The sequence below is a fragment of the Prionailurus bengalensis genome, chromosome B4 (assembly GCF_016509475.1).
Source record: "Prionailurus bengalensis isolate Pbe53 chromosome B4, Fcat_Pben_1.1_paternal_pri, whole genome shotgun sequence".
NCBI lineage: Eukaryota > Metazoa > Chordata > Mammalia > Carnivora > Felidae > Prionailurus > Prionailurus bengalensis.
Window position 1 is genome coordinate 82197780 of NC_057358.1, and position 24431 is coordinate 82222210.

At 47.4% G+C, this 24431-nt stretch overlaps 2 protein-coding genes across 3 annotated transcripts in view; one reads left to right on the plus strand and one right to left on the minus strand.

Annotated features, from left to right (window-relative positions):
- Positions 1 to 2338: 2338 nt before the first annotated feature.
- On the plus strand, positions 2339 to 12084 carry GDF11 (growth differentiation factor 11). Its single transcript, XM_043564357.1, has 3 exons — positions 2339 to 2831; positions 7761 to 8158; positions 8684 to 12084. Exons 1-3 carry the CDS (start codon positions 2399 to 2401, stop codon positions 9062 to 9064), a joined length of 1212 nt encoding a protein of 403 aa, XP_043420292.1. The 5' UTR covers positions 2339 to 2398; the 3' UTR covers positions 9065 to 12084.
- The window catches only part of LOC122473728 (SAP domain containing ribonucleoprotein), a 55400-nt gene continuing 41375 nt past the window's right edge, over positions 10407 to 24431 (minus strand). Inside the window, exons 10-12 of one of the 2 annotated variants that reach the window (XR_006294702.1) lie at positions 21111 to 21200; positions 16409 to 16628; positions 10407 to 12037 (exon numbers count right to left, since the gene is read on the minus strand). Coding sequence is in view for 1 of the 2 variants with exons in the window: in XM_043564363.1 (XP_043420298.1) it covers positions 16587 to 16628; positions 21111 to 21200 (132 nt within the window). In the remaining variant the exon portion in view is untranslated. Of the gene's footprint in view, positions 12038 to 16337; positions 16629 to 21110; positions 21201 to 24431 lie in introns of those variants that run through there. The other variant, XM_043564363.1, reaches the window with a different exon arrangement.

The following is a 24431-nucleotide window of genomic DNA, read 5'->3' on the forward strand; positions in this document are numbered from 1 at the left end:
GAAGAGAAGGCTAGGCAGCTTCCTCCCAGGAAGGAGAAGGAGGTGATACCACCTCTGCTCTCAAGGAGTTTCGCTGAGGAAATTACATCAGAGAAACGTTTTGGAGAACAGGCTAGGCCAGGATATGTGGTAAAGGCAATCATTGCTCTAGGAGATCAGAAAGGAAAGAGTCACAAAGAAGAAGGAGCCCATCAAGGCCATTATTGATTGATTGATTACTATGTAATCCTCACAGCTTGTTGCAGAGAGATGGTGTGATCCACATTTTATAGATGAAGAAACTTGATGAAATGTTGAGATGCCCGTGTCTTGGTCCAAAGCAAGAGAGAGAACAAACTGTCTAATTTACTGCATTCTGTTGCAGTCTTAGTTCCTGTTCTCCACGGAAATGGTTCATCTCTTCAAAGCTCCCCAGCTTGGTTTTCCGGATCCCTACCCAACCTTCCTGCCTCACACCTGGACCTCCAGTTTCTTCCCTCATTTCACTCCAGCTCCCAACCCAACTTTGTCCTTATGCCTAGTGTTCCATTTCAAGACATTCTCTTGGGCTCTAATCCACAGAGGAAAGCAGTGTCTCTTTTTTCTGCCTGAGAAGCCCAATAATGATCATCTCGTTACTCAATAAAACACTGTGTGTACCAGGAAGTGAGCAAGACCCAATCCCTTCAAACATTTTCAATCTACTGGTTGTCTATTGATCTCCAGGGCTCTGGACTCAAGAAATAAGCATGGGCAAACTGAGGACTGGGAAAAAGAATCCAGAACCCGAAGTCAAGCACCTCAGGAGCATTTTAGTTCTCTTTCACTCTGCCCTCTAGCTGCACCCAGAGTCACACCTGCAAGCTAGGGCTGGTCCCACATCTGGGTTTCTCCCTTTGCAACTTGCTGTCTCCAACTCAAGGCGGCTGAGGGCAGACTTCTCTCTCATTCTCTGCAATCACAAGAGCCTTCTCAGACTTCTAAGACCCTGCAGATGCAACAGTGTAGCTAGGAATTCAGAGTCCCAGATTCCTCTGCAAGCAAGTGGTCTCCTGTATGCTTCCTCTACTCCTCCCCCAGTCCCAGTGGTCCCCAGTGGTCCATAGTTCCTGCCTTTTTCCAGCCTGCTGACTCCTTTATCCCTTTCAGGCCTCAATTTCAGGCTCACACTCTTCCCAGCTCTAAGACTCCCTCTTGTATCAGGGCTTCCCACCACCTCCCCAACTGCTCAGATTGTCCCTGTTCTCTTTCTCTCCTAGTCTCTTTTGCTACCCCCATGTCCCTTCCCTCCATTTCACTGTTCCTGAGCCCCCAGGGAGCCTAGCCTGATGCTTCCCTCCATGGCTTCTGGAAACATTTTATTTGGGCTACCCCTGGTAGCTGGGGTTCCTCTGGGTTCAAATTCTCTACCTCCTCTCCCTTGGGCTCTCCATACTCCCACCAAGGCTGACCCTGTCACTGTGCTGTCTCTCCTTCCCTTGCCAAGTCTCTGTCTTCTCATCTCCGCCTTCCTCTGATCTTCTGTGCCTGCCTCCTCAGGGGCTCCCTTGGCATCTCCCAAGCCTCCCTTTCTAGATTTCTCTCCCTCTCCTTCTTTCCCGGGGCTCTGGTCTCTGTCCCATCAGTTCCTCTGCCCCGGTTCCCATCTCTCTGTATCCCTGACCTCTTGCGGTCTGGCTCCATAGACCTCCATCTCTTCCCTCGGTCTGGCCATACTTCTCTCCTCTCTCTGGTCTCTCTCCCCTGTCTTTGTCCCTGATTCTCCCCCCTCTAACTGTCCCACTAGTTCTACCAGTCTCTTTCCTTCTCTGTCTCTGTCTCTCTAGCTAAGTCTCTCCTCTCTCTGTCTTCTCCCCTCTGTCTTCTCCCCCCTTTGTCTCTCTTTCCTCTTGCTGCTGCTCTTCCTCTCTGTCTCTTGATCTGTCTCCTACGTCTTTATCTCTCTGTCTCTCCTTGGTCTCTCTGACTCTGACTTTCTTTCTCTCCATTCCTCTCCCTCACCCCAGTATCTCTGTCTCTTCATCTCTATCTGGGCCCTCGCTCCCTCTCTCTCTCTCTCTCTCTCTCTCCCTCCCTCTCTCTCTCTTTTCCTCGGCTCTCTCCGGCTCCCTCTCTCGCCTCGGATGACAGCGCTGCCTCTTTTGTTGGCTCCGCAGCCAATCGCGGCCGCTGACGACACGGGGGCCGGGGCTATAAAGGGCCTGGCCCGGGCTCGGGCCCCCCCAGCCGCCCGCCCCGGCCGCCCGCCCGCCCCGCCCGCGCGCCCGCCGCCCCCGGCCCCCCCGGCCCCCCCTCGGCCGGGCAGCCCCCAATCCCGCGCCGCCCGGACCCCCTCCTCCTCCCTCCCTTCTCCCTCCGCCCCCTCCCTGCGGGACTCCGGCGTCCCCGCCCCCCAGTCCTCCCTCCCCTCCCCTCCAGCATGGTGCTCGCGGCCCCGCTGCTGCTGGGCTTCCTGCTCCTCGCCCTGGAGCTGCGGCCCCGGGGGGAGGCGGCCGAGGGCCCCGCGGCGGCGGCGGCGGCGGCGGCGGCGGGGGCCGGGGGGGAGCGCTCGAGCCGGCCGGCCCCGTCCGTGGCGCCCGAGCCCGACGGCTGCCCCGTGTGCGTGTGGCGGCAGCACAGCCGCGAGCTGCGCCTGGAGAGCATCAAGTCACAGATCCTGAGCAAACTGCGGCTCAAGGAGGCGCCCAACATCAGCCGCGAGGTGGTGAAGCAGCTGCTGCCCAAGGCGCCGCCGCTACAGCAGATCCTGGACCTGCACGACTTCCAGGGCGACGCGCTGCAGCCCGAGGACTTCCTGGAGGAGGACGAGTACCACGCCACCACCGAGACTGTCATTAGCATGGCTCAGGAGAGTAAGTGGGCGGCGGGGCGCGAGCAGTGGGGTGCTGGCTCGGGCTCCGGGAAAGTGAGCGCCTCCCGCTCTGAAGCGGGGCGCTCGCGGCTGTTCTGGCCCAGAAGCCTTTTCTGCGAAAACTTGACTGATTGGGGGACGGGGGCTGCTCCGTAGAAGTTTTTTGAGCGGTGGAGATGGGCTGCGGAGTTGTATGCACACTCCGTTCCCTGAGGTGGGAGGGCAAACCGAGAGGGTTGCGAGATACCGCCTTCCACCCCGTGTGTGCGAAAAAAGACCCGTGTTGCGGGGAGACTGGGGAAGCTGGGGCCCATTCGCAGCGGAGTGGAAGGGGCAACAGCTCAGTCCTGAGGGGCGATGGTGGAGAGGCTGGAGAACCGAATCGGGACGCTTCGGGACCCCCGCAGTCCCTAGCGGGCTGCGGTGCTCTCTGCCTCCCAATGGCCTTGGCACCAACTCTCCACCCTTTCCACCCCTGGCACCGCAGCGCGCCCACTTGAGCTGCAGAGAACTGAGCGCTCTTCTCCCTCCAGCAGGAGTGAGGTCCCAGAGCCCCGTGTCTCTCCTGGCAGCCCAACTGGCACTCATTTCACCCAGAGCCCTTCTGACACCAGGTCTCCCAAGGGGCTGGAAAAGCTGTGTCTTCTCCGTACTGACCGAGCTCAGAGAACTCAACTCTTGCGCTAGGGCTAAGGGCACCCCTTTGGCTACTCAAAGCTTATCGTTCCTTTCCATATTCACCCGCCTTTACTAGAAACCGGATTTGAGGAGAGAGAGGGAGACCTAGGGAAAAAAAGAAAGAAATAGATAAGGAGGGAGGGGGAACCCAGGCATTCAAGCCCCTGGCCAAACGGAAGATGAACATGTTAATAGACTTGAGCTGCTTTGAAATTTTATGGCCTGGAAAATCCAGGCCAGCCCCCCCCCCCCCAGCTCTCCCTAGGGTCAGATGACTCCCTTTCCCCTCCCCCACTGAGGTCCCTTCACCCCTTCCCCGCTCCAACTCCAGGGAACCAGGCCCTCTCTTATTCCCTAGTGGTTTGGCAAAGTCACTCCCCCCACCCCACAGTTTGGTTTTATGGCTCTGAACAGAAGGGGGGGGGGACTGGTTTATTGGCAGATGGGTCATAAAAAGCTGGGGGCTGAGGTGGAGTCCTAGTAGCCCACCCCATGGGAGAAGCAGGAACCCAGGTGTGCTTCTGGGAGGCTGAGTGCCTCATACTGCCACCAGTCTTTCTGCAGACCCTAACTCCACAATACTTGGCCAGGCCATAAAGAAAAGAAAACCCAAATGACTAGGAAACTTGCTGAGGAGGGTGGTGGTGGTGGTGAAGAAGAAAGCCTGGGATCTGTCTGGGTTCCTCAGTCTCCCTTGTGTTCCTGAGGTTTCTGCTTTACAGAAGCTAGGGTCAGTCTAAGATTGACTGAAGGCAGGGGTGGGGGTGGGGATTCTAGGAAACAGTTGTAGAGGAATTCTGAAAAAGAGTTTGCTGGAAGAAGATGAAGGGTACAGAGGGAAAAGGTACTCTGGTCCCTGTGGTATAGTGTGTGTAAGGAGTTTCAGAATGGGTGATGGACCTTCCCCTTGCCTTTCTCCATCCTTAGCATCTCTTAACCAACGGACTCGAGCCCAGAGTTAGTCTTGGTAAAGGGGGTGCAGGAAGTGAAGGCACTCTGTGCTTGCATCGGGAAGTGCAGGTTAGGCTGGGGTGAGGGGGGGGGTGCAGGGAAGAACACCAGTAGGTGGGGTTCTTCCCGAACTTCCGCCCTCTTTTCACTTAAGGATAACTAGGGAACTAGGTCTCCAGCCAGGTATTGTACGTCCCCTTTAAGAGCAAAGCTGAGCTCTTATGAGAGGGAGGGGGAGCGGAGGGGAAGGGAGGGAGAGAGGGGAAAAGGAAAAAGAGACTTTTATAGTCTAATCCCCAGGGACCCGCTTTAATAAGAGACTTGTGCTCTGCTAATCGGGGGAGGTGTTTGTCAGCAGAGATGGCCTCCGCTCCCCTCCCCCTTCCTCCCCTCCCCCAGCCCTCAGCCCTGGACCCCAGCCCCCACCTCTCCTAGGCTGCAGTGCCTGCCCTAGTTCCCTCCACCCTCTCAGGCTCTCCCACCCCAGCCTTCATCCTGGGAACCCAGCCCCCTTGCCCTTCTGGGAGCCAAGCCCAGCCCCTCAGTTTCTCTCTGCTCTCATACACCAAGAGGCCCCTGCCCTCTCAGCCCAACCTCCTGCCCCTAGGCCTTCCAGCCTGGGTAAGGAGAGTGTGTAAGGGGGTTGGGGGGGGGGGGCGGTGGAGGAGGAGGTGGTGAGCTGGGAGGGGGTTGGGCTTTTGCTGAAAATAGTGCAATGACCTCTCTCCAGACCAGCACCGCCTACTAAACCTGACCTGCTGCCTGCCATCAACCCGATCAATCCAACACAGATGTGGCTCCTTCCCCTCCCCTTGGGAGCTGGGCCTATGTGTGTGTTGGGGACTCTCCCAAGCCTCTTGTTTCCCTCTGTGGCACTACCTGCTTCTCCTTTGTTCCTCTCTCTGTATCCTTCTATCCTTTCTCTTTACCCCACAGAGCTTACTACCTTCCTCCTTTCACTTTTTAGCCTCCACCTATTCCTTTTGCATTCCCCCTTCTCTCCCAGTGTTCTTCAACTCCCAAGCTTATTTCTTCTCCCCCTACCATGATCTTCCCCTCTCCCTTCCTCCTCTCCTCCAGTTCTCTTGCCTGTCTTTTTCAGCCTGCCTTCATCTCTAACAGTCTCTTCTCTGTTCTTATCTCTCTCACCACCTCCAGTCTCTCTCCTGTCTCTTCTCCTTTCCCTTTTCTTTCTCCATCCATCTTGGCCCTGTCCCCTTGTAGTACCAATTGTCCCACATCCACTGGGAGAGAAGGGGATGGTGATTCCCTGGGGTATCTGTCTGAAGAAACCAAAGACTTCGAGGGATGGGGCCCTGGTGCCCAATTCTCCATTTCTAAACCTTGGGTCAGCTTAGGTAGGGCAGTATGTTTAGAGTTTACAAAACTAACAATAAACCACCATTTACTGAGAAGCTACTACTATTTTCATTCTTTATTTAATGCTGAGCACTCCTATGAAACAAGAATTATTATCTGTATCCCTGAGACATTTGGTGGGTAAGGTCAGATACAGGTTAATGAGAAGTCAAGCAGTGATCAAACCCACTTTGTAGTCAAAGAACAGTGTTTCAATGCCAGGAAGAACTTTTAGGCCCTTGCCTGTATAATATAAGATTTGAAGTTTCGGGAGTTCATTCAGCATGCATTTATTGAACACTGCTTGGTATTATGGGAGGCATTAAAGCTACAACAGGGAGCAAAACAGACACAGTATTGACAAGTGTCCACCCTCATGGAGATTAATAGCTAATAGTGAAGACAGGTGGGAAAATAAGACAACCTTATGAAATTAGGCATAGTAAGTAGCCCCATCTCACCAACAGCTTCCCCACCCCAGCTACTCTCTGAATCTCTACTCCCTGAACCCTCCCTTGAATACTGGCACTACAGCTCCAGCAGGAGGATAACTGGGAGGACTACCAGTGCCCTAGGACCTCAGAGAAGAACCAAAGGAAAGGAAACTACCAGAGGAATTTTGTGTCTCATTCCTGAATATATGAAGATCGTACAACACTTTCCTCACTTCACTTGGAAGACCCTCCTTCTCCTGGGGCGGCGGGGGGGGGGGGGGGGGGGGAGGCGGGCGGGGATGGGGCAGTGCTGATGGGAGACAATAGATGCTAAGTCCTCCATGATTATGCAGAACTCAAGACCTGGGCATGATACCTAAGGTCCTGGACTTCCTGCTCATAATTACATAGCTCTGGACACTCATGCCTCTTTTTCTCTCAGTTTGTTTAGAATGAGAAACATTATTTAGGGCATTTCCAACTGACTTAAGAGCTCAGAAAGCGGAACTGAGAGGAACTGAAATGGAAGCAAAGGCAGATGCTGAGGATCAGCCATTAGACCCAAGAAGGGTCAATTTATAGTCCAGAATAAGGGATAATGGGCCAAAATGTAAAGTTGAGATGTTAAACCTTTGTAAAGACTTACTGGCCTTGGACTGAGAAACCAAAAGAAACTAGGGGGAGAAAAGAAGACTGATTCCAGTTGATCTGATGTGTTGAATATTATTGCTGATGCTTTTGGGCAGTAGGAGTAAACAACATGGAGGTAGTTTTTCCCTTCTTCAAAAGTTGAGGCAGTATGGTGATGATGAGGAAGAAGCAGCTCAGGAAGCTTGTTCTCAGGTTCAAGGGACTGGAGAGTCAGATGCACAGGAAGTACTTGAGTAGCTCCATTCTTCTGAGTATATTATTTCTAGCATGAATGGTACAAGAAGCCTAAGATGCTTCTTGGTTTACCTCATGGAATACATTTAGCCCCTGTTCCCTACCTGGACCCTGGTTATCCACCCTCGAGACCATCTGGTTGGGGGTGGGGGCTGTGCCAGGCTCCAGCTGGCCACCATACAACACAGAGCAGAAATGGGGCAAGATGCCATGAGGACAGCAGGTGTGATATGAGGTTTGGCTTCTATGAAGAGCATCAAAAGTTCAGAAAAATTTGGAGCCCTACATGCTGGGGGGCAGGGGGTGCAGTTGGAGGAATGGAAGGCTGCAGGTGGAAGGGGATATCCCTGATAGCTATCTGTGCAGGTTATCTGGTAGAGGGGATTGTGTGTACTGGGGCAAATGGATGCAGATCAGTAAGGCCTGAGAGAGATATCCTATAGGGAAAGAAAGGAGGCACTGTTCTGAGTACCAGTGACATAGTAGTCAACAAGACAAACACGAGAAGGGTAAAGAACTGGACAACTCAGGAGGAGTTTTCCAAGTTGTCAGTGCCACCCAGGGCTGCTGATGCCCTTCACAAATACCCTTTGCTGATGCTGTGTCCCCTTCTCTCTTATCAGCGGACCCTGCGGTGCAGACAGATGGTAGCCCTCTCTGCTGCCATTTCCACTTCAGCCCCAAGGTGATGTTCACAAAGGTACTGAAGGCCCAGCTGTGGGTGTATCTGCGGCCCGTGCCCCGCCCAGCCACAGTCTACCTGCAGATCTTGCGACTGAAACCCCTAACTGGGGAAGGGACTGCAGGGGGAGGGGGCGGAGGCCGGCGTCACATCCGTATCCGCTCACTCAAGATTGAGCTGCACTCACGCTCAGGCCACTGGCAGAGCATCGACTTCAAGCAAGTGCTACACAGCTGGTTCCGCCAGCCACAGAGCAACTGGGGCATCGAGATCAACGCCTTTGATCCCAGTGGCACAGACCTGGCTGTCACCTCCCTGGGGCCGGGAGCTGAGGGGCTGGTGAGCAGGGAGCTTGAGATGGTGTCAGATATGTGTAACCTGGTCCTGAGGAGGTGGGATGTTGGAAAAGGTAGACCAGGGATGAGAAGGGCTGGGGACCAGCATTATTTATCTTGGGCCAGGAGCTGGTTCTAGAGGAGCAGTTTTGGGGGATTGGGTGGGGAGTGGCAGCTAGTGTTTTTCAGATACAAGCCAGACAACAGCTGAAGACTGGATTTGGGGTGAAGTGTGAGTTAATGGGAGATCCAAGAGAACACAAAAATGGGCTGTTGATGAGGCCTGGGGCCAAGGGGCTGATCAGGATCAGGTTGCCAGGAGAGGGGGAATTCAAGAAGTGAGTTGAAGGACAGATAGCTAGCTTACAAGGAGAGAGGGTAGAAGATATGGGGTATGGGAGCAGAGGAACAGCTTAGAAGGCAGTGGTCTCTGTTCTGATGCCCCTGTTGAAGGGCAGGTGAGAAAGGAAAGGGAGTAGGAACTCTTCAGGGCTCTATCACATCTCTTTCTCCTCTCCCTCAACACCAGCATCCTTTTATGGAGCTTCGGGTCCTAGAGAACACAAAACGGTCCCGGCGGAACCTGGGCCTGGACTGCGATGAGCACTCGAGTGAGTCCCGCTGCTGCCGATACCCCCTCACAGTGGACTTTGAGGCTTTTGGCTGGGACTGGATCATCGCGCCTAAACGATACAAGGCCAACTACTGCTCCGGCCAGTGCGAGTACATGTTCATGCAAAAGTATCCGCACACCCACTTGGTGCAACAGGCTAATCCAAGAGGCTCTGCTGGGCCCTGCTGTACTCCCACCAAGATGTCCCCAATCAACATGCTCTACTTCAATGACAAGCAGCAGATTATCTACGGCAAGATCCCTGGCATGGTGGTGGATCGCTGTGGCTGCTCCTAAGGTGGGGGACAGAGGATGCCTCCCCCATAGACCCTACCCCTAGACCCCCAGCCCTGATCCCCATGCCCCCAGGCCCTTGAGCTCCCTCCACCTCTTCCCATGAACATCACACCTTGTTCCCTGCCCAAGCAGTGTGCAATACAACAGAGGGAGGCAGGTGGGGATTGATGGGTGAGGGGTTTGGGGGACAGGGGGAAGAGGGGGCATGGTCAGGTGGGGAGTGTTTGAGGTTTGCAAGTGAGAAGGTTTGGCAAGAAGACAGAGTTACGTAGAGACAGAGGTAGAGCAGAGGGATAGAGACAGAGGAACAAAAAGAGCAGCAGTGAGAAGGCAAAGGGAGAGAGAGGCAGAAGAGACAGAGACCAGGCAGAGATAAAAGATGAGAAAGAGGCTGAAATGGAATAAGAGAAAGCCCCACACCCAGCCTCCTTTCTTCCACTGGCAAGGTGGGGGCTTGGTATGGTTTGGGGAGATCCCCTGACTACCATTCTCAGTAGGAGGAAATAAAAAATCCATTCTTAGCTTCTTCCCTTTCTCCCTCCAGCAGTGGCCAGGGGAAGGGAAGCGAGGGCAGGGGCAAAAGTAAGGATTTTGGAATTTTATTTATTTATTTATTGTGACTTTTCAGTTTTTGGTATTTGGCTTTACTGAAATAGAAGGGCCCCTGCCCACTGTGCCCCATTTCTCCCTTATTACCCACCTACCCACCCACTGTTCTCCCTCAATACCCACCTACTTAAGCACTTGTATAAAGCCTCCAGGGTTGGGAATGGGAGTAGAGGGCAAGAGGGCTAACACATGGAAGTTTCCAACCCATAATCACCCAACTTAACCTTCCTGAGCCAAATGGGTTGAACTGAATTCCAGCAGTCATGGAAACTGGTAAGAGGTTAGGGTTTAGGAGCTGGGGGTGGGGAGAAGGGGAGGGGAGCACCCTCAACATTCAGGATCTGTATGAGAGCCACTAAATTAACCCTCATATCCACCCTCATAGTCCTGAGTTATTTAGCCAGAGGGTGTGGCCCACATATGCCCAAATTCCCCCCAGCTAAGAGAGAGACCAAAGAGCCTGTGGAATACCCCTACTCCCAGCCTCTATCTTCAGGTCAATAAAAAAAGTATAGAGATCCCAGAGTCCCAGGTCTGGGAAGGGTTAGGAGGAGTCAAGAAATGAGTAGTAAGAAGGTTGAAGGTTACAGGGCATTTGAATCCAAATCACTGCTCTGGGCTAGGGAATAGAGCCAGCAGACCAAGATGGAAGGGATTCTGGAGGGGGGACATTCTAGTTCCTCCAAACCCAAAGCTCAGGGTGGAAGGGGGGAGAACAAGGGAGCAGAGTGTCTATAATTATTTTTATCTTTTATTTTTGGAATCTAGCAGTACCTGGCAGCAGGGAGGGGACAATACAATGGGGAAGGAAAAAGCATCTGACAAGGCCAGTTAGAGCAGAGGATTAGAAGGATGGAGACTCCCTGGTTTGGAAGGCTAGGAAACAGGCAGGGACTTGTTGCCACTCCAAGTCACTAGCTGGGCCTATTCATTCCTCCCATAATCCTGACCCACCATCCTCTGGACTCACTGTGCCTCAGTTTCTTCCCCTCGATGGAATGAGAAATAGCAGCACCCGCCACAGCCAAGAGATGAATTCTGAGCACTTACCACGGGCACTTTATGGACATAAAATACCTCTCGCTGTGGGACAGATAACCAGGGCACCAGAGTAGTGGTGAAGAGATGTGAGGCTTAGAGGAGTCACAGGCTTCAGAGTACAAGTTCCCCTCTGCCTCCCAGCTGGACAGTGTGCCTGAAGCCAAGGAGTTGAGATTCTCCTGATCCACACCCTATCCATACCTCACCACAGACCTCTTGGCTCCAGGCAAGAGCCTAGAGGATGTCAGGAGAGGAGATAAAGAACCTTCAGCAAAACTGTCACTCTAAGTAGAGCCAGCAGTTATGGGTCTGATGCAAACAGTACTGGACTAAAGCCCGGCCTGGAGAGATGACCTGGAAGGCCTGTTCTTCCCGAGTATGACTCTCCTGACTGGCCCAGGTAGAAGGGGCAAAGGTATGTGACCACCCTTGGGAAGGTGATGTTGGTTGAGCTTTAGTGTCTTCTTCCCATTCCCATAGTGAAAAAATGAGATGAGGTGTTTTGGTACAGGAATGGGCAAGGGCTGTTAAGTATTTCAACTCGCCTCCCATATAACAGCTATGCTAACCCCCAGCCTCTCCTCTCTGGCCCTGTTCTTCATCCTTCCTTCTACCCCAATCTTGGAGAACAAGATACACCTGACAACACCATTCACATTTCCTTGGTTGAAGGAGAGGAACAGAGAAGTGAAGAACAGAAGATGCCTCCTCCAAGATCAAATGCTCCGGTCTCCTGATCTTGGCACAGGGTGGGGGTTGGGCAATAGACATCAGGTGACTTCCCTCTACAAATTCTAGAGAGCTGGAGCATTAGACTTGGGGGACACTTAGACTATGCCACTTTAACACCGCCAAATAATGACCTTTGTTGGGGGAGGGTCTTTTTCTTTTGAACATAAATCTAAGAGTTGAAATCTCATTTCCTTGGTCCCCCTCACCCCCAAAGAGGCATGGGGTTAAAGAGGCTTGGAGGCACAGTCCAGCAACCTAGTGGGAACTAGCACCCCCTCTCCCACTTTATGTTGTATGTGGACCTGGCCAGTGCCCCTCTGATCATAAGTAGTGTAATTATTATTTACTTTGTGTATTTGTTACACCATGTGTGTGATTGCCTTTGTTTGTTAAGGGTGACTGAGGAGTATGGGGATGACAGGGGCACTGGAATGCCGGGAAAGGACTTCTTCACTGAGATCAAGGCTTCCTGGAGGGAACCATTGCAAAAAGGCCATCTGGCAGTTTTCAAGTTATGTGACAGAGGGCAAGGATGGCCATAGGGTGCTCTGAGTTTTGGGATGGTCACATGACACAATCCAGCACTTGAACCTGAAAAAAAAAAAATAAATAAAAGCAGTCAAAGAGTTTAGAATTCAGTGATGAACTCTTCTCCCTAATCAAGCGCCACATTTATTTATCGGAGACCAGGAACAAAAGAGGCTCTGACAGGATGAAACCTTGTGTTCAAAGAAGATGGGGGTTGGGGGTGGTGGTGGTTTTGGGAGCAAAAAAAACATTAGGGGTATTTGGGATGAGGGTGGGGACATATATAGTCCAAGGGAGGATGGGCAGAGAATGGGAAAGGGAGGGGACCTGCAACAACTCCTCTCTGGATAACTTGATTCAAAACAGTCCCAAAGATTACCAAAACCCTCTTCCAGGCTCACACTAACAGAAGATCTGTAGGTTCTCTTAAGATGATCCAGCTAATATCTGTCTCATTCTCCTACAGTTCCCTGATCCTAGGTTTCCTCAACAAAGTTTCACCAAAATCCACAAACCAAACCAACATAGGCTTCAACTTGTAAATGTACCAAGATGATTCAGCATCTTAAATAGTCTTTCTCTGATTCAGCCATAAAAATGTCTCCCATGTACCTAGAACAAAAGAATATTGCCTAATTCACATTTAAAAAGCAAGCAAACAACAACAAAAAACAAAGGAAAGCTCCTATCACATCAACCTGATCTGTAATAGGGGCCAGGGCCACTGTGGGTTCAGTGTGCCACCATGTTTTCCCTGTCCTGTCAGTTCTGTCAGTAGACTGACCCCACCTCAGACCAACTACAACAATAAGGTTGAAAGAGGATGAAAGTGCTACATACTGTATTTTCCCAAGGAACTGCTTTATCCACACCTACTCCTAGATTTTGGCTTGAGCTAAAAATAGGTTTTCTCTCTCATCACTCATTTCCTATGTTGAAAGGACACCTAGAAGAGATTGCCGGATGACTTTTATCCCCAAACAACCCCCCACCCAGTGCATGAGTAGCTATCCTAGTCTCTTCCTTGGCCCATTTTTAGGATGCCAGGGCCCCATGCTAAGAACCAGCAAGCAGTGGCATTTATAGCTTCTGATCCTTAGTGAGGCAGAGGCAGGGAAGTCAATGCCCCAGGCCACAAGGTCAGCTTTCCTGCCCCTGAGCTGGAGTATGGGAGCAATTAGGACTCCCACCTCTTCCCACCCTCAGAATCCCTACATGCATCTGCACATGCAGCGCTTGAGCACATACACTCACAAACACAGTCAAATGAATCTACTCAGCTCCCTCCCTACCCTCTGGCTGGAACCTACTCAGGGAAAAGAAATATTTCCACTGTAAGTCACCTAGTAAAATTAAGAGTTTACTGAATGATTACTATGCAAACTATGGTAAACAAATTGTGCTGAGTACATAATCTATTATCAATTTTCATAGGGTCGCTACTGGGTAGTCTGGAAAGTCATGGAATGATTTGCCCAGTCTGAGCCAGTAGAATTAGTATGGAGGAATGAGGAATTACATCTAAGTAGTTGCTACACAATATTCCACTCTAATCTGTTCTAGTAATAGTAATCTGAGAGGCAGAAAAACTAAAGTCAGGGAAAGAAAAGGACAAGAAAATTTCTTCTTTATTTCTAAAGAGAAAGCTGGGATCACCCTGGGCACAAAGGGTATGCAAAGGTATGAAACCTGCCATTATTTTTCAATCCCTTTGAAAGTAAAAAACAAGAATGTGGACATGTAGCAAGAGGGGGAGGTTAGATTTTAGTGGATTTCAAGAATCAGAGGGAAGACATTACCTGTGAGAGGCCCACACGGAAGAGAACAGAGAAAAAGTTATTCTCCCTTATATTAAGTTCCTTTCTTCCCCCTCATCTGTTTCTCATGTCAGACATGGCAATACGACTCAAACCCAAGAAGTCCTGCTCTTATTCATGTCTTCCTTCCTATAGCTCTCACCAGTACAGAAACTTCTAGCCTTCTATCTTCAGAAGTTCCTAGGAGTTGGAGTAGGGGGAAGGGCATTTTGGGGTGATGGTGGAGAAAAAGAACGATCCCATGGTTCTCAGAGAACCATAAAAAGGCACAGATTTATAGCTGAGAAAGGTAGTTCCCTCCACATCTTTTACAGACTCTCTCATTAAGAGCTTCCAGGTATGCAGAGAATGTCACAGCTTCAGGACAGGGAAAAGAGGACTGGAGTCAGCTAACTATATCTGGATCCTAGATCAGCTACACTAGGGCGAGTGGGGGATAGAAAGGAAAGGTACTTGGATCTTAGATAATGAATTCCAAGCCTGGATGCTTTTAAAGGGACTTACTATGTTAAGATTTGAATTATTAAAAAAGGCAGGCATCCTGAATTTTCATACACTCAAAAAGTATTCAAGGAATGACTACAATGAGACAGGAAGAGGAGGATTTGGTGATCAGGTTTGGAGATGAATGACTTCTGACCAACATAAGAACAGCTGCTGGAATTGGATGAAAAAGGTTATTAAAAAATCCATTTAGGGGCACCTGGGAGGTGCAGTCAGGTAAGCGTCCCACTTCGGCTCAGGTCACATGATCTCACTGTTCCTGAGTTCAAGGCCCACATTGGGCTCTGCACTGACAGCTCAGAGCCTGGAGTCTGCTTCAGATTCTGTGTCTCCTCTCTCTGCCACTACCCTGCTCACACTGTCTTTCTCTCTCCCAAAAACAAACGTTAAAAAATTTTTTTAACAAAGATGATGATGAAGAGACAAAGTGAAGAAAACTTCTGAAGGACCCAGTGCTCTATTCCTATACCTATTTCTTACTTTTCCCATCCTTGGGTAGAAAACCCTTACTGAATCTATAGTCTCTCTCAAGCTACAAAACAACTAATTTTCTGTGGTTCTGTTTTCAAATGAAGTAAGAGACACAGTAAAGAGAGGAAAAGTTAGCCTCAAGATCAGGGCCTGGAGAAAAGAAAAGGAAGGCAAACAGAACAGGCCAGAAGGAAGAGAGGGAAGGAAAAGTTTAAACAGTGTTCCCTTTTGTTCACCTCTCCAAAGTCTCAAATTGGGGCAATTTTCACAATAAATAGGCAATCTTTGGATCTGCTCTCCAAGGCATAGTTTTTTTAAAGCATCTAAACTTAGGTCCCCATCCTACTCAGCTACCAAAGAGGCATTGTGGAAGGAGATTCTTGTCAGGAAGGAATTCAAACCATTACTTTTCTATTAACCACAAAACCAGGAGGGTTTTCAGTAGAAACTGAAATAAGGAATTACACCACAGCAACACAGGATCTGATCAAGGTATGAAAGTCTTCACGTCAGGTGCCAGGCATTTAAGTTTTATTCTAAAAAACAAAACAAAAGAAACCAAAAACTAACCTTACAGAGATGTCTAGAAATAAAGAGCAAGAGGAGAAACCCTATACCAACATATCCAAAAAAAGATTAAGTAGGATGTCTCAAATCTAGGTGAAACATCAAATACAAACAAGTAGCCTGCTTAGAGCCAAACCTAAGTAAGAGGCTTAGCAAGGAAAAGGAGTTTTAGTAATATCTAAGAAACACAACCACTAAAACTGTATACTTCTGTAACAGAAGACAACAAATTAGCACAGGATTTGATTAGATAGAATGCAGAAGCTTCCAGGGGGGCCTGGCTGGAAGAGCATGCTTTTGATCTCCAGATCTATCTTGAGTTCACTGAGCCCCAAGCTGGGTGTAGAGATTACATACATACATACATACATAAACAAACAAACTTAAAAAAAAAAAAAAGAAAAGTAGAGGCCTCCAGTCCACTGCTTCCTAATGACCTAGATAACAATTCTTAACACCTCTGACCATCTTCTGTCTTGCTTTGAATCCCTACACTTTCTTCTAGCTCTGAGGGGTAACTGACCCATCTCCTTTCCTGAACTGCATAACCAGTAGGGTTCCACATATTGGCTCTGACTGAAACCAGATAGTATCATACCAGGTCACTCTTGAAAATAGGGTCCTGCTGGTCTCCTTAATAGGGACACGGAACTCCATTCCCTAACAGACTATCAATCATCAGACCTTGTATTTATATCCTTTGCACCCCCTAAAACTCAGGGTTCCCCCATGTTCTACTCCTGTGGGTCACGCCAACCTGCCAAAGCAAAGAGTCAGGGTGAAACTTGGCCTCTTCATAGAGGATAAAGAATAAAAGGATGCTTGTGAGTATGAGAGAAGGGAATAAATAGGCTTAAAGGGACAGACTCAAATCCTTTTCCTTATTCTCCTTTGTAAAGGATAAAGGCCTTATGGCTAATTTCCTGTAATATTTGCCCCTGAAGCTCCCCCTTATCTAGTCTAATCTGGCCCCAAGAACTCAAAGGAGCATCTGATAAAACGCATTGTTTTCTTTTCTATTTGTTTTTTATTAACAAGCAAAATAATAATTAAAAAACAACACAAGAACAACAACCTTAAAGTTGGAACAGCAATGAGTCAAATTGCTGCTGAAGTTCCTGGATGTACCCGGGGTACATGCTCTCTCACTGTGAGGCAGGACCTAGGCACATGACTGTGCATTTATATATATGACCAAGAAAAGTCAGAGAGATGGAAACCACTGGAGAACAGAAAGCATTAAGAGCTTTTCATCAGGCAATCCCAAAGCGCTCTGCCCTTTTCCTCTTCTTTGCCTGTAAGGAAGAAGCAAGAAGAAAAAAATTAGATTGCAAGACAACAGTGGCCTGGGTTCCTGGCTGCTTTAATCCAAACTCACATGAGCTATCACAAGGTTCAAGAAGGAGGGAAGACCCAGGCTTAAGCTTGCTAGCCAGAGATTTCATTCCTGAATCTCTCTAGTTATCCAGTTAGAGCTGGGAAGGTCTGGTGGGAAAGGAGGGGAGAAGACTGTAGGGAGTGGGGGGTAGGGAGTGGGGGGAAGAGGAAGAAGAGAATAGTGGTAGAAAAATAGATTCCTGAAGGAGAGGGCCACTCAGCCTTATAGCAAGTTAGTCTGGAAACAATGGACTCTTAACAGGCTGGAGAGTATTCTAGTCAGTGGGGAGATGACAGATCTCACAGGAAAAGAGTTGACCAATGCTATTTTTTCATAGAGAAAGTGAGGAGGATGCCCTTCTGGGCATTAAACCCCAACCACCAGCTATTCGGTAAGCCTCCAAATCCACAGAGGACACATAAATCTACAATGCTAACAGAATAACTGGGAGGGAAGTGAGTCCTTAATATGAATCTCCTTAAGGGAGTCAGTACTGGAGAGAGGCACAAAATGAGGAGTGGGGGAGAAGGAGATAAAGATGTTTTTGTTCTGGGAGTGACTCACAAACAGCACTGAGTCTTTCATCTTCACTCCAACTACTGCCTCCAGCAGAGGGGACTTTTTTTTTTTTCATTCCATCCACACAGGAAGTTTAATTTAGATTAAAAAGAAGAGTGTAATGGGGCGCCTGGGTGTCTCAGTTGGTTGAGTGACCGACTTTGGTTCAGGTCATGATCTCACGGTTTGTGAGTTCGAGCCCCACATCGGGCTCTGTGCTGACAGCTCAGAGCCTGGAGCCTGCTTCAGATTCTGTATCTCGGTCTCTCTGTCCCTCCCCCACTCATGCTCTGTCTCTGTCTCAGAAATAAACATTAAAAAAAAAAAAAAAAGAGTGTATAGAGAGCCTGGGTGGCTCAGGCAGTTAGCACCTGACTCTTGATTTTGGCTCAGGTCATGATCTTGCGGGTTGGGAGTTTGAGCCTTGCATCGGGCTCTGCACTAACAGTGCGGAGCCTGCTTGAGATTCTCTCTCTCCCTCTCTCTCTGCCCTTCCCGCTCTCTCTCTCTCAAAATAAATAAATAAACTTAAAAAAAAAAAAAAAAAAAAGAGTATATAAGCCCAGCCCATTTTACCTGGATGACGGATACAATTCTTTGGAATCAAATAAAAGTTACCTGATTCATGTAAACTCCATCAACCTCTGATGTTACTACTGCTTTACATGCACTGACTCTCCCAACAAAAGCCACTATTCCTTGGCAAGCAACAAAATCCTCATGTGCCTTATCTTGGAGAAGCCAAATGTACCACCTTAGTGAATACCACTAGTTCAACAGTTTCCTTGGCAAAGAGGGAGTAGTTTTACTACAATTAAAACAAGCCTTTAAGGGGGCACCTGGGTGGCTCAGTCGGTTAGGCGTCCGACTTCAGCTCAGGTCATGATCTCACAGCCAGTGAGTTCAGGTCCCGCAACGGGCTCTGTGCTGATAGCTCAGAGCCTGGAGCGTGCTTCAGATTCTGTGTCTCCCGCTCTCTCTGCTCCTCCCCTACTCACACGCGCTCGCTCTCACTCTCTCGGTCTCTCAAAGATGGATAAATGTTAAAAACAAAACAAAACAAAAAAACAAGCCTTTAAGTTTACTACTGCTCATTCTGGCGAGTCAGTAATTAAGCTGATATTTATAACAGGTAATGCTTTATTCTGAGGCACCTGGGTGGCTCAGTTGGGTGAGCGTCAACTTGGGCTCAGGTCATGATCTCACGGTTTATGAGTTTGAGCCCATCAGGCTCTCTGCTGTCAGTGCAGAGCCCACTTTGGATCCTCTGTCCCCGCCTCTCTCTGTACCTCCCCTGCTTGTACTCTCTCTCTCAAAACTAAATCAACATTAAAAAAAAAAAACAAAAAAACAAAAAACAAAAAAATAGGTAATGCTTTATTCTAAATTAGTAGCACAAAGAATACAAACTTCTTCAAGTTTCTTCCTAAAAGAAATGTAAACATCAGATTGTAAAATTTTCAGGGTTTATTTACAAGACTGACTGTGATATTTATTTATTTTTAATGTTGATTTAGTTTTGAGAGAGCACAAGCAGAGGAGGGGCAGAGAGAGGGAGAGAGAAGATATGAAGCAGGCTCTGCACTGGCAGGCTGACAGCACACAAGCCTGATATGGGGCCTGAACTCACCAGCCTTGAGATTACCTGAGCTGAAGTCAGACGCTCAACCAACTGAGACACCCAGGCACCCCAAGACTGACTCTGATATTTATTCATAAAAAGACTTTGTAAGATTTTGAATGTGTTAGGTAATAGATATTCAAAGGTCATTTCCAGGGCTGCCTGGCTGGCTCAGTTGGTAGAGCATGCAGCTCTTGATCTTAGGGTCATGAGTTTAAGCCCTATGTTGGGCATACAGCCTACTTTAAAACAAAACAAAACAATAAAGTCCATCTCCAGAGGTAGATGGAAAGAGGTAAATGTGGATTAAAGAAAGAAAGAACATTGCAAATTCTTTACCACCCAAGAAGTTTCTAGAATTCTAAACATATTTTTTTTTCTTCAACGTTTTTTTATTTATTTTTGGGACAGGGGCGCCTGGGTGGCGCAGTCGGTTAAGCGTCCGACTTCAGCCAGGTCACGATCTCGCGGCCTGTGAGTTCGAGCCCCGCGTCAGGCTCTGGGCTGATGGCTCAGAGCCTGGAGCCTGTTTCCGATTCTGTGTCTCCCTCTCTCTCTGCCCCTCCCCCGTTCATGCTCTGTCTCTCTCTGTCCCAAAAATAAATAAATGTTGAAAAAAAAAATATTTTTGGGACAGAGAGAGACAGAGCATGAACGGGGGAGGGGCAGAGAGAGGGAAACACAGAATCAGAAACAGGCTCCAAGCTCTCAGCCATCAGTCCAGAGCCCGACGCGGGGCTTGAACTCCCGGACCGCGAGATCGTGACCTGGCTGAAGTCGGACGCTCAACCGACTGCGCCACCCAGGCGCTCCCCTAGAATTCTAAACATATTATTTCAACAGTTCTTTATGTAAACCTCAGGTGATACTTGGTCTCCATTATAAATACCTTTTTTTTTTTTTTTAAATAATTTCTATGCTCAAGGTAGAGCTGGAACTCATGATCTGAGATCAAGAGTCCCATGCTCTACTGAGCCAGGACCCCCATTACTGATACTCTTAAATTTAAATTTAAACCAAATCAATATTGTCTGTCAAAGCTCTGAGTAGTTTTGCCAGTGCTCAGGGTCTCAGCTAACTCAGTGAGTTACTCCGGTGGATAAACACAAGTCTTTAAAAAACAAACAACAGAGGCCCCCTGGGTGGCACAGTTGGTTAAGCACCCTGACTCTTGATCTTGACTCAGCTCATGATCTCACAGTTCGTGAGTTCAGTGCAGAGCCTGCTTGGGATATTCTCTTTCTCTTTCTCTCTCTCTCTCTCTCTCTCTGCCCCTCCCATGCACTCTCTCAAAATAAATAAATAAACTTAAAAAAAAAATTAAAAACAAAAAAACTATAAATAAAGTGGTAAGAACAAGAAGTCTCATTTGAGTCCACTGACCAGAGGGGAGTTAGGTACAACTAGTGTCTGAGTTGGATATGGTCTTCACTAAATGATCAAAGAAATACGCCAAGCACATAATCAAACACATTGTTACTTACTAAATATAATATGATAGGCTTTGTGTCAAGCATTTTACATAGAATCATCCCTTTTTACATAGAATAATTTCATGCTTAAAATACCACTCTGAGGTAGGTATTATCTCTACTTCCCAGATGATGAAACTGAGGCTCAGAAAAGTGCCATAACTTGTAAGTAATACTAAGTGGCAAAAACACTTTTCAAATCCAAGCTTCTGTGATTCCAAATCTTGTGCTCCTTTCTAGGCTAATTGGCTTTAACACCGAATTAAATGTACTAATGGAATTCAGTGTGGCCACTTTATCCAAACAGATATCAAGCAAAGAACAAAAGATCTTATTACTTGGGCACTTAAGTAGTATGCTGAGGAAGGGGCACCTGGGTGGCTCAGTAGGTTGACTGTCCAACTCTAGATTTCAGCTAAGGTCGTGATCTCATGGTTCATGGGTTCGAGCCCTGCATTGGGCTCTACGCTGGCAGTGTGAAGCCTGCTTGGGATTCTCTCTCTCCCTCCCTCTCTGCCCCTGCCTCTCAAAATAAATAAACTTTAAAAAAAAAAAAAAGGCCAGGGAGGGGCACCTGACTCTTGGTCTCAGGGTGGTGAGTTTGAGCCCCAAGTTGGGTGTGGAGCCTACTTAAAAAAAAAAAAAAAAAAAAGGTAGTAATTAGTGGTAGTAGTAGGCTGGGGAAATAATGTTTCTTCACCCTCACTTCCTTTCAAGGGTTCTATGAAGCAGTCTAGGTATATTTTACCTCTGTATCCTCTGTGGTTCCTGTTCCAGCCGAACTTGTGACAATCCCAAATCGCTCCTTCCTCTTTTTCAGTTTCTCATCATCTTCAGACTGTTCAGGGACAAAGAAGAGGATTGAAACAAGTGAGCTTCCACTCACAAGACAAAAGAGAATGAAATTATAACTTAATGGTCACAATATGCCAGCCAATCTTGCACTAAGAACTAAGTTATCACACAAACAGAAAAAAACAGGAAACTGAACAAGCAAGCATACAGTATGCCATCCCTAAGAATGACAAAAAACTTAATTTTAAGTAGGGCCTCAATATTCATAAGACACGTGGAGTCAAGAAAACAAACAAAATACCCATACAACAAATTTCTGTGAAAAAACTTCTGTAATTCAGACATATGGAACACTGAGGCTTCAGTAACACCTAAGGACAAAAGGTTAGTAGGAGACACCCAAACTATTTGTTGAACACTGCTTACAAGTTCCATTTACTTGCCAAGGATTAGAAGGGAAAGACACCAGAATGATGTTTCTGAAGAACATACAAAGAAAGCCAAGCATTATGAATGCCCAGCAAAGTCACAGAAGGCTCTGAATAGTTTGAAATGATTTTGAAAAAAGGGGAGTCAAGAAATTAGCTGCAGTCATCTAAGAGAAAAGATGCTCTGGACCTCTCCCAAGCTTCTAAGAGATTTATGATATCTGCCCTATAACTGGAGAGAATATTACAGCTAGTATGCATTAGAGCTGGTCATTCTCCTATAGCTATTTTAATGACTGAGCTAATGTTCACATCTAACACTGTTCAATGTTAAGAGGCTCATATATATTCTCATCAGGACCTAAACCCTGCCAATTTATTTACCCTACTTTAAACAGTTATTTTCGGGGCACCTGGCTGGCTTGGTGTATCCAACTCTTGATCTCAAGGCTGTAAATTCGAGCCCCACGTTGAATATAAAGATTATTTAAAACTAAAATCTTAAAACAAAAACAAAACAAAATTATTTTCTCCTTTTCCACCTTCCCCCCCACACCCAATCACCATAATCAAAACCACAGCCCTGGGATTAGTAAACATATAAAATCAGGGACGCCTGGGTGGCTCAGTCGGTTAAGCGTCCGACTTTAGCTCAGGTCAGGATCTCGCGGTCCGTGAGTTCGAGCCCCACATCGGGCTCTGGGTTGATGGCTCAGAGTCTGCAGCCTGCTTCCGATTCTGTGTCTCCCTCTCTCTCTGCCCCTCCCCTGTTCATGCTCTGTCTCTGTCTCAAAAATAAATAAACTTAAAAAAAAAAAATTAAAAAAAAAAAAAGAAAAAAAAAACATATAAAATCAGATGGGCTCCCTGGGTGTTCTTCCATCCAGAAGGATTTTAAAGAATTTGGCACACATCTAGACAAAGATCCTATCCTCTCCGTATATCTCATGAGACCCTCTACTCCATACATACATACGCACCCTCACCAAGGGCTAGGACAGTTTCTTTGACTTTATTTACAAAAGGTAACCAATATAAGGTCAAGTCAATAGTTCAAACAAACTTTCGAACATACTTCTGTGTGATGCTCCTGAGCTAATTTTTTTTTTTAAACCCCAGAGAGTTCATATCCTGCAGTCTGAAAGTAGGTTGTATAAGACAGTCAAAAGAAAGGCAATCAAGAGATCTACAGAAACACATTAATTTTTTTAAATTTTATTTTTGAGAGAGACAGAGACAGCGTGAAAGAGAGAGGGAGAGAGAGAATCTCAAGCAGGCTCCACTCTGTCAGCACAGAGCCCAATGCTGCGCTCGAACTCACAAAACCACGAGATCACGACCTGAGCCAAAACCAAGAGTTGGACTCTTAAATGACTGAGCCACCCAGGTGCCCAAGAAACACAGGAATTTTTTAAAACCTCTAACTCTCATCCCCAAGGAGTTGCCTTTGTTCCTATGACCACAGAAGCCACCACTTTGGCCAAAAACAGGGCAGCTATCCAACCTTCTGCGTTTAATTTGTTTAACTAGTCCAGTTCTCCGAACACAGTAGGCAGGAATACTTTCTTGGTCTTACTTTGGTTCTTTCAGCTTGAGAAACATGTTTATTTTCTCCCTTTTGCTGTACCTGCCTTCTAGTAAGTTAGAAAGAAGTCAAGAGGGGTGCCTGAATGGCTCAGTCAGTTAAGCTCCTGACTCGATTTCAGCTCAGGTCATAATCTCTTTGGTTCATGAGTTCAAGCCCCACATCAGGCTCCGCGCGGACAGTGCAGAGCCTGGGTGGGATTCTTGCTCTCTGCCCCTCCTGTGCACGGTCTCTCTCTCTCTCTCAAAATAAATAAACTTAAAAAAAGAAAGAAAAAGAAAGGAGCCAAGAAAAGTTGGTGGCTATGAAAGACTGAAGTATCCAACACACACAAGTTCTCACTTAATCATAGTGTATTACTAAGAAAAAAATATTGCCTACATAGTTTTTCTTTTTCTGCCTTTTTCATTATAACCAGCAACAAGTCCATAGTGGGCACATAATTGATGCAATCTAAACTACTGTAAAACACTGAGCCAGGTTTGAAGAAAAAAAGTATTCTTGTTTGTAATAATCATAAATTAAAATAATGATATTACTGTCACTAACATCTGAGTGCGTACTATATGCCAGGTACTGTATGAAGTTCTTTACATGCAGTTATCTCATTTACTTTTTTTTTTTTTTTTTTTAGTAGGCTTCAAACCCAGCATGGAGCCCAGTGCAGGGCTTGAACTCACACACGACCCTGATATCAAGACCTGAGCGGATATCAAGACCTGAGCGGATATCAAGAGTTGGATGCTTAACTGAGTCACCCAGGCACCCTTACTTTTAAAATTAATTAATTTTTTTAGTAACTCTACTCCTAACATGGGGCCTGAACTCAAGACCCCAAGATCAAGAGCCGCATGCTCTTCCAACTGAGCCAGCCAGGCACCCCTCATTTACTTCTTATAATAATCTCAAACACGGTAAGTTTGTACTAAATAGGTATGTACTATTACATACATAGTAGGCACTATGACTAAATTCATTTCATAGGTAAGAAAACTAAGACTTGGAGAAATTAAGTAACCTGACCAAAGTCTCACAAATAGTAAGTGGCAGAGCCAGGAATGGAACCCAGGACATTTTACTCAACCCACTTTCCTAACTTTACCATTTCCTCAGGTATCTCACATAAGCATTTCTTTGGAAGAACAGTAGCAGAATGGAAGAACTGCTTAATTCCTAAAGGAAGATGGATTACTAGGACCCTTAGCTAAAGGTAGTTGTAAACTACTTCAACAATTTCCATATCAAATAACCTGGGTCAATG

Excerpts from the sequence above, each read along its gene's own strand:
- GDF11 (XM_043564357.1), top strand. The coding sequence starts at position 2,399 with ATGGTGCTCGCGGCCCCGCTGCTGCTGGGCTTCCTGCTCCTCGCCCTG. Across the intron at positions 2,832-7,760 it reads CATTAGCATGGCTCAGGAGA|CGGACCCTGCGGTGCAGACA; the intron begins GTAAGTGGGCGG and ends CTCTCTTATCAG. Across the intron at positions 8,159-8,683 it reads GGCCGGGAGCTGAGGGGCTG|CATCCTTTTATGGAGCTTCG; the intron begins GTGAGCAGGGAG and ends CCTCAACACCAG.